The sequence below is a fragment of the Anguilla rostrata genome, chromosome 4, assembly GCF_018555375.3.
Source record: "Anguilla rostrata isolate EN2019 chromosome 4, ASM1855537v3, whole genome shotgun sequence".
Lineage (NCBI taxonomy): Eukaryota > Metazoa > Chordata > Actinopteri > Anguilliformes > Anguillidae > Anguilla > Anguilla rostrata.
The window spans coordinates 25,152,643-25,162,367 of NC_057936.1; the positions used below are offsets into that span (position 1 = coordinate 25,152,643).

Below are 9,725 nucleotides of genomic sequence, written 5' to 3' on the forward strand. Positions count from 1 at the left end.
TTAACTAACTAAACATCACGACCTATGTGATAATTAATATGCAACGGCCAAATGACTCAGAAACTATAAGTTTTAAGCTGATTATCTAATGTTTCTTGTTTTCTCAATGATATTTCATGTTTTAGGCTTTTAGAACTCAGAACTCAACGCTTGACGGCATTCAAACATTCGTCACACATTTTTTACATGCCTGACGGGCATTCTTGAAGTCAAAATGAAATTACTGTATACATATACCTTCTTACGAATTTCTTTACGCTTTCGAGACATTCCGTTAATTCTACAGTAGGGGGCGCTATAAGAGCATTTTTTTATCGTTTGTAAAATGAAGTCCTTTTGTTGGCTGTTTGACAATATGTTGGATTATGCACTCACATGTCGTTCTTTTTGTCCGTTTTTATTATCATAACTATCATTTTCTCTAATTCTCTAACTTCTGTCTTCTCTTAACTCGGTTGCTTCACCGAGTTTATTAAGTAAATGAATAATGTACTTGAATTATTGAAAATGAAGGCATCGTGGTTCCACTGAGCAGAAAACAAAGCCTGGATCAAAAGTCAGTAGGAATTTTACCGCAAACATTTAGCTACACTTATGGAATCTTACCCTGTTGTTCTTCTAAAATCTTGTCTGATTATTTGCAGTATGCACAGAGGGGGCGCTGGAGACCTCAATGTTTTTCTATCATTGCATGCATACACTTGTACTTTCAGTTCTTAAATTGAGATAAGATATCCACTAGTATTAAAGATCTTGTAGAATACGTTCGTAATTAGTGTTAAACTACACATTTGACCAAGTGGCTTTAAAAAGTGAGTTTTATTGGATACGTTGTAAATGTGTCATAAATAGCTCCTCGTTTAATTTCAATATGATTGCTTAAATTGTTTTTCTTAAAAATTGGAAGCTCTTTCTCTGTCAGAGACAACCATTATACACAAAATTTTAATTTCTGAGGCCTTAAAATGAGGCAGGTTCAATGCCTAAGCCACCCACCAACAAGCAGATTTAATTACAGATGCTTAAATCTGTAACATATAAAATAATTAACATAAAGTAGACAACTAAAGCTATTCTACCTATCTAACTTTAATAAGTAACTTTTAACTTTTATACATGGAACATTCATTTCTGCACTGTTTCTGAAAGGTATTTTAAATACTTAAATGACACCTTTTAAACCTATAAAAAAATCCAACACTTTAAAACACTTTATCCGACTTTAAAAATCACTTTTGACAACTAGCAGAATGGCTGTGTGAATTTATTGTTGCACAGAACAGTAGAAATATGTTTTCAGCTATACATGTTTTTTCATATTTTTGGAATTAGTAGGTGTAAACAGAAGCGGAAGAAAGCGCAAGGGTCCTCTCAGATGGTTTGGCTGGGGGCAAGGCGTCCTCCCAGGGGGGTTGCACGCCGAAGTCATCAGGCCTGCCCTGTCCGACGAGCGGGTTTGTGGACAGGCCGTCACTGGTCTGGGGGAATGGACGCACCAGCTCCCAGCAGGCCATGGGAGAGGACGGCAAGCAGGGTGAGGGGGTAAGAGGAGGGATCATGACACGGAGGATGCTTCAGTCATTTCGGAGGGGATTACAGGTACTTGTGGATGTCCTTTTCCACTTCCTGTTATAAGAGAAAGAAAAAAACATCTTTTTAAAAATCTGATTCATTAGAGGAATTTTGTAATGTTTCATAGAAGGCTGAAACACCAGTTACTGCACTGACATTTCCATAATTATGCATATTTCTTATGGATCAACACCCAAATTTCCCACAAAAGGAATGGGACGTCAAAATGAAGTGGGTAGACCAGGGTCATGATGACATAAACGTTGTAAAAAATAAAAAATAAATAAAAACTTTATCACATGAAGACAAAAAGGCTTGCTCATGAACCCATGCAGATACGATCAAAGGGGATCATTTCCAGAGTACAGTCACATTTCTGTTTGCATTAAAACAAAGCTGGATGTTCTAATCTGATATGATTTGGAGATGGCAGTGATTGTAAATCCATTCCAATTTCAGGCACATATGTTGACCTAGATATTTTTCCAGGAGAAAAGCAAACTGAGCTTTATTTCAGTTTTAGAAATACAAAGATCAGTAACTCTGCACAGTATTCCCAAAAACAAGCTTAGTCATCCCGTCTAATAAGATGAGTTTGACAAATGAATATTCAAATAATGGAAAGGTGTCATTTGCATGAAAACACATGTCAGTAACTTGTGTTGCATTTGATTTTTCAAGAATTTCAATTGGTGTAAAGGGTGTCAGCTCACTCTGAGACACACAATAATGACCACTAGTGCCAGTTTCCGTTTGATGGGATGCTTTAGACGTGTTTAAAAAAATGAGGGGGAACAAGGACGGTGTTGTCCAAGTGCCTGGTGGAGGACTGGAGCCAGCTCTGGGATGGGTGACACTCCTCCCGCCCAAGTTCATCCCCCCCCCCCACAGCTGGGTAGCTCAGGACAGATGGTGCTCTGTGCCACCCTGCCCGTCTGACACAAGCGCCGCACACAGCATAATGCTGCTGGAACAAGGCTGTGCATTTACCAGGCCGGCATTAGCAAAGATGAGCATGTGAAAGGTTTTAAATGGGTACTAAGCCTGTCAGTCATGCCACACTTTCCTGGTGAAATCATAGGATATCATGGGGGAGAGGGTGAACCTGAACAGCTGTTTGTAGGCGGGGCTCTGGGTATGCCAACAAACACTAAATAGTCGCTCGTCAGGATCGGCATTCGAATTTGACAATCTTTTTACTTACACTTGGGTCCTGCAGTGGTGAATATCTTTTCACAACCTTTCCCTCTCTGTCTATGAGAAACTGCAATGTAAAGAGAGAGAGACAGGTGGTTATCAACACAAATAGTCTCTCAGAGCATGTATAAACATGAGGTCTGGAAAACAACACTCTGTGAATGATCAATAATGTTCCCTCAACAATCACTATGCAAACCAGGCTGCTGCTACACCATTCAAGTGATTGATCCTCTTGTATTGCGATTATAAGCTATAACTCATTGCTAGGTGGCTGATAAAACGGTACAATGGGAACTCCATTCTAAATAGAATTTCTAATCAGGTGTTGTTCACACCATGCAAATGGGCTGATGTGAAAGCTATGAAAATAAACTTTCGAACAAAATGTCTCAGCTCATTAAAATGGCAGTCATTATGTAGAGTATGTGTAGAGGGTAAAATACCAGACTGTATAAGCCACAGCCTTGAGAAGCTCTTACTTATGAAGACATAAATGCAGAAAATAAACACAGCTGTGCACACTAACTATTGCTCTTTTTCATAATTTCTAAGGTGTGTAGCATTATATAAACATTTACCTTGGTGAAATTCCACTTGATGTAGCTAAGAAGGGAAAAGTTCATGGTCAGTAGTTGTGTGATAAGAAAACAGTTCAGACATTCCGGGCATACAGGACATTTTCTATTTGTGATTTTTCATTTCATTTAATCTTGATTTTGCATTTCATTTATAATTCCATTGACTTTCATCTTAAGTCAAGAAATAATGTCACCCCCCCCCCCCCCCAAAAAAAAAAGACGGTGAGTGCATCTGGAGAGCTTTTAACTCAGGCTTTAAAAAGCCCAACCTGCCCCTTATACATCCATCCATCCATCATATATACCCGCTTATTCTGGTCAGGGTCGCGGACGTGCTAGAGCCTATCACAGCGTGCATTTGCCAAGAGGCAGAAATACACCCTTGACAGGTCACCAAATTATCGCAGGGCACACACACCATTCACTCAGTCACTCATCGTTACACATCCAGCAACAGGAAATCACACCATTAGAACTCACTTTCCCAGAATCCCCTTGCCATTGGGCTGCTCCTTCAGCCATTTCCACAGGGGGTGAGCATCCGGCCCGTTCACATCAATCTTACTGAATAGGTCGAACTCCGCATTGTAGGACTGGGCAAAGTTCTTAATCTGCTCCTCTGTTCCCGGCTCCTGAAAAGATAAGACGTGGTTGAGCCTGAGTCTGTCCTGTTCTCATGTGATGCCTTTGAGGGCCTTTGGAAATCCTTCCCACGGCTACGTCATATTAATCTCAGTGTGGCACAGTAGCTGAATAACATCTCAACAGCAAAGGAAAGAAGCAACATGCAGTGGAGTGGCTCAGCTGGTCAGGATGCAAACCACAAGCAGAGGCCAGACTCAGTAGTCCCAGTTTTATAGTTGCAGGCTTAGGTTATGTCACCATATGACTGTAACTTGGAGCACAGTTTGCCATGTCTCATCAGGGGTAGTACAGGTTTAAGTTGTACCTGGGGTCACTACTTCCTCCCAATGACATGTCATGTTCCCACAGACTACCAGTTGTCTAAGTGATACATGTGCCTCTCCTCTGATCAACGCTAGCCTTCACCTGTAGTACTGTGTGCACTGTAAGGTGTAGAATAAGTCAATTCTTTGCAGGAGCACTCAGCTAATGTGTTCCTGGTGACTGTGGCACAATTTGCAATTCCAAAGTGGGGAGGATGTACACTTCTATGTTTATGCTGGGATTATATTGACATATGTTTTGTCTTAATAATATGTGCAGCACATCTACGTGGCTATAGTTTCACAGAGCTGTTGGCATCATTCTTGGTGATCTTGATGTTGGTGAAAAAGCTTTTTTTGTGATTGCATCAGGTCAAACTGGTGACATCCACCGCACAGATAAAAGCTGACTGCCTCAGTTAAGCACTTCAGTATTGCAGTTAAAAGCCGATCTTCCCTCTCCTCCAGCATTAGATTCCCTCTTTGGTCGTTTTTAGACAGGAAGGACACAAAGAGCATTTCAGCTCCTGCCGGATATTATCCATGACCTCGTACCTGCTTGCCAAACTGGTTGGACGGGAAGGCCAGGATGCGTAAACCTCTCTCAGCGTACTTGGCGTGCATCTGAGCAAACTGAGAGTAGTTTACCGGGGTCTTGCCTCATTTGGAGGCAACGTTGGTGATGATGCAGAGGAAACCCCTGTGCACAAAATAAAAGAACGTTTGAAACTAGGCTCTGTGTGCTGACATTTGCCCAATGCTCTATACCAGCATAGTACAAATCACTCATCAAATACAAGGTCTCAACTGTGTACCAGAACAAATACAAATCATATTTGTAAAATTGATCAGTATACTGTACAAAAAATGGATCCGTATACTGTACTGTATCACTGTCCTATCTACATGTTTTGCCTTCTGTATTTACTGTACTAGCTGTTTTTTTTAACCTTTTAACTTTTTTAAGCGACCTTGGGCTCTGGAAAGGGGCTATACAAATAAAATGTATTATTATTATTATTATTATTATTATTATTACTATAACTGTGGGGGTTTTCATCATCTTATCCCCACAGCCTGGTCAATGTACTGTGGATGTGATGTGCTAATCTAAGGTAAGTTATGCACTCAGCTCCATCACCATCCACAGTCAAGGCTAACATACGATGAGGAAATAGTTCACAATGTAGAATGAACTACATGATTTCGCACCATTAAAGGGCTTATTTTGCATCCGTGCGTTCCAGACATTTTCCTTCTGCAATCCTATGTTGTCCTTTATCTGAGAAGCATCAGATTGGCCTTTGGACTGGCTGATGCTCGGTGGCCTCCTTTTTTGAACTACACTTGACTTCCTGGTATGGATAGTTCTGTATTGTCCTTACATAATACTTGTCTTGGATGACAAAAACATGTTGCAGTGAAAATATTTACAAAAATATTATTTATCCTATTTTTACTGGATGTCCCCTGTAGTGTAGGTTAGGATAGCAGAATATACAATTCTTGAGATTAAGACCAGGATGATAAAAATGAATAGCCAGGTTTTAGGAAGGTATGGTTCAGTCATGCTGAACTGAATAACTGTGTGTGTCCTAGTTGAGTTTGCACACCTGTATTTCTCCAGGGAAACCTCGTTCCCATCGATGTCCTTGGCAGAGAACTCATAAATGGTCTTTGCCTTCTGCCAGTCCTCCTGTGCTGCCTGTGGGCAGAGGGTACAAAAGGTCGAATAACACGTTGTGCAACAACACGAGACTGGTACACAAACAAGCTGAGCACGCATTTTAATTTAATCGATTTTTTTTGTTGCAAAACGTCAAATTAAACGTTTTAGAGTCATGGAACATTACAAGTATGGGATTTTACAGCACTTACAGAAAGTACGAAATTTTACAGCACTTATAGAAAGTATGGAATTTTACAGAACTTCTTTTTTCAATTTTGCAAGACAACAGCGTCACTTTCAGGATTACCAGCAGTCACAACACACGCAGTTAAAAAAAGACGAAACGATCCTTTACGCAGTCTTAGAGCCAACATAAAAAGAAAGCTTTGTCTTAACACAAAACCATTTTCCGTTTCTACCCCTTAGTGTTTACGATTCGGTAGCTTACCACAGACTGTAGCAGGAAGGAGAATAGCACGGAGGACGTTAAGAAAGAACGCATGACTGCCTATCAGTACGGTCCACTGAAAGGGCAGAATGCGTGCAGGATCCTGTCCAGTGTATCTGTGTTAGAACAGCGGCTCCCTAAACCTCGCGATACTGACAGACTTCTTCTGAGAGCTTTGCGTCGTCTGCGCTCCCCATATCATATGCCTCTGAGCTAATCATTAATACGGCAGCCCAGATTCTTTATCTGATTAAATAATTTAGGGCCAAACACATTGTTTGCAAAGACACTGCTATCTCAAGCAGGACGACAGGCTGAACAGTATATGGCAAAGGTAATGCAAGTGTTACATAACCTGAGGGGATTGCTGACTTCACAAAATGTCCTACTGTAATTAGTTAGAAGATTAGTTCTTTAGTAATGCTGCACTAAGGTCCCACTGCGCTACGTGGTGACCTATGTAGCTATTACACAACTGTATTACTCAAACTGGGAACCTAAAAGGATTTGTTTATCAGACATGTGTTGGGACAATTATCCTATCTAAAGGGATAAGGACCAGGGGTGATAACGATACCATTATAGCTCTTTGTAAACATTTGTAATGCCTTTTTATTGGTGCATATAGAAAATAATGCAAGCAGAGAAGACAAAGACAAAAAAAAACAAAAAAAAAACAATAACCAGTGAATAATTGATGGCAAAAACAAAAGAACATTGTGTTCAAAACATGTAGGGAATACGAAACAAGGGGGTGGCACAGACAGCACAATGTATTCGGTGGGTTTTTGGTGTGGAGATAAGCAGGAGATTATGAGTGATGATATGGATGTGCTATATATGTCCACATGTAAATATGCTGTATGGGATGGGTATTGTTTGCACTCTTTCAGTGTGCATTTGGACAGCGTGATTGGAGACACTTCAGTTCTACATTACTTAAGATTATGCATTAGGGTAAGAGAGGTGTAACACTCTTGTATGGAAAATGCATCTCCAGATAATATACATGATGTTTTGGTCAATGGAAGGCCTGTATTTTATCCAATAAACTACAGATATACACAACATGGCCAAAAGTATGTGGATTCCTGACATCAAACATCTTATTCAAAATTATGGGCATTAATATGGAGTTGGTCCACCCTCTGCTGCTATAATAATCTCCACTCTTCTGTGAAGGCTTTAGAACTAGATGTTGGAGCATCATGTGCATCTTTAACAAGCAAGCCATAGGCACCTGACCGATCAGCAAGGGTTGCTAGAGACCAATGAAGCAAGAATCTCAGCGGCCTGAACGCTCCCTAACCCTGGGCAATGCTAGCGCTAAATGTGGGTCGCCCTGACCTGACACAGTCAGACAGGATGAGCCACCAAGCAGCCCTCTCAATTACATACCAGCACTTTCTAGAGTTGGTTGAGGGCTTTAATGTTAAAAATTGCACACTCACTCTGTGACGTGGAACAAGCCAGCAAATCCTAATATTACTGTAATCTGAATTTTTCTTGTGGAAGCTAAGAAGTGCCGTAGTGTTTCAACACCCAGGAAGTCAGCTGTTTCCAGTGGATCACACATTACACACCATTCACAGTAAGACTCACATGGGGACTTAATCTAACACCTCTGGTAAACAAGGGCAGCAGGGGGTCATATGCTTGCCTAAGGCTTACAGTAGATATGTCTTATTCTACTGCGACTGTAAGCAAGGTTTGAATTACACTCTGACTTTTTTTTTTTTTGGGGGGGGGGGGGGGCAGACCCCCCAAACCTCGTTGTAACTCATACCCTGACAAATACACTATGCTGTATATGTAAATACTGATATGAAAAAAAACTAAACGCTTTGATTGCCATTGAGTGTATTTCATTTATCAAATAAACTCAATCAATCAATCACCTTCTCAATCACACGGTGAATCAGCATATACAGGCGCTATGTCCAGTTTTAGGGGAGAGTCGATATAAATGTAACGCATCATTAACTTAACACGGTCGATAACTTCTTACCACCCTGCATCTACAGTAGCCATTTCAGGCTCGTAGTACTGTACACGCGCAATTCAGTCTTCTTCCGACTGCCTAAAGAACCGAGCAATTTCACAACCTTTGTGGGAAATATTTCTAAAAAATTTGTTCTAGAGCAATGAGAGTAAAAATTTGTTCCGGAAGTTATAAAGCATTTTTTCCTTTACAATAAATCAAATCATACATCATTTTCAGCAGTAATCTGTCCTTGACAGTCCTTATATGGTTTTCTGAATCATTTTTTAGCGGGAATGGTTGCTAGGTGACCAAACAATTATGATGCCTGTATAAATGTAATAGCTGTTACAATAATGCCGCCTCTGAGTCGCTATAGCAAACAGCCTTTTTTTTTTTTTTTTTTGCTGTTATATGTTTACAGAATGCCATCTAAAGAGAAAACGTGAGTGTTGGTAGGCTACCCAGGGAGGTCATGGAGAGGGCTTCAGATTTAGAGATTGGGGACACTTTATGGTCTTGAATAACATCTACATGTAGTGTCCTTTTGGGAACACCGTAGGTATTTTATATGGTGTTTAATATTTAAAAATTAATTAATTGTAGGCTACTTATATCGACATGTTTGACTTTTAAAGTTAGTTCAGCGTTTAATGTTAAATTTGTTCAGCTAATCTGCTTGCTGCGTTAACATCATCACAAACAGACAAGAAAGGACACGGGGACCTCAGTATACTGAAGACCACGTAGTCTGCGTTTTCCCAAAGAGTGAGAGACTACCGAAACACCAGAAATCGCCGTTTATTCTTGCCATAGAAGGCTAAAATTAATCACAGGAGAGACATTTCATCTCATTCAGCGAGACCTAGTGAAAAAATTGCATGCAGCAAAATGTTCCGTGTTAAATAAACTCAGATGGAGTACATTTTATCCCTGTTGGACCCTGGGTATTTTACAATGGCATAATTGAGGCACGAATAAGAGATGCTCTAACTGCACTGTACCTTAAAAAAGAAAAAAATACGAAGATGAAGATTAGCGAAAATGTAGGCGCTATTTGGGTTGATTGACAGTTTATCTTCAGGCCACATTAACACTGATGACTAGTCATCCACACCAGCGATAGTTCCAGTAGTAGCTGTATAGTTGCACATCCTTGACTTCGAAGCAAACAAGACGCTTTCAATTTATTATCGACACACCTGGTTCTAAAAACGTGCAGTCTATGCCTTCATAAGGAATCTCAACATATAAACGATATCTATCTTATTTCATATGACTAATTTCAGCACACCAAGTGTTCGAAGAAAATTATACGATGGCTACGATA

At 40.2% G+C, this 9,725-nt stretch overlaps 1 protein-coding gene across 1 annotated transcript; it reads right to left on the bottom strand.

Annotated features, from left to right (window-relative positions):
• Positions 1–1,248: 1,248 nt before the first annotated feature.
• gpx4a (glutathione peroxidase 4a) lies at positions 1,249–6,591 on the bottom strand. Its single transcript, XM_064331751.1, has 7 exons — positions 6,415–6,591; positions 5,911–6,002; positions 4,853–4,997; positions 3,831–3,982; positions 3,351–3,375; positions 2,777–2,836; positions 1,249–1,626 (listed from the first exon to the last, which is right to left on the bottom strand). The coding sequence occupies exons 1-7, from the start codon at positions 6,466–6,468 to the stop codon at positions 1,594–1,596; spliced, it is 561 nt and encodes a 186-aa protein (XP_064187821.1). The 5' UTR covers positions 6,469–6,591; the 3' UTR covers positions 1,249–1,593.
• Between the last annotated feature and the right edge of the window lie 3,134 nt (positions 6,592–9,725).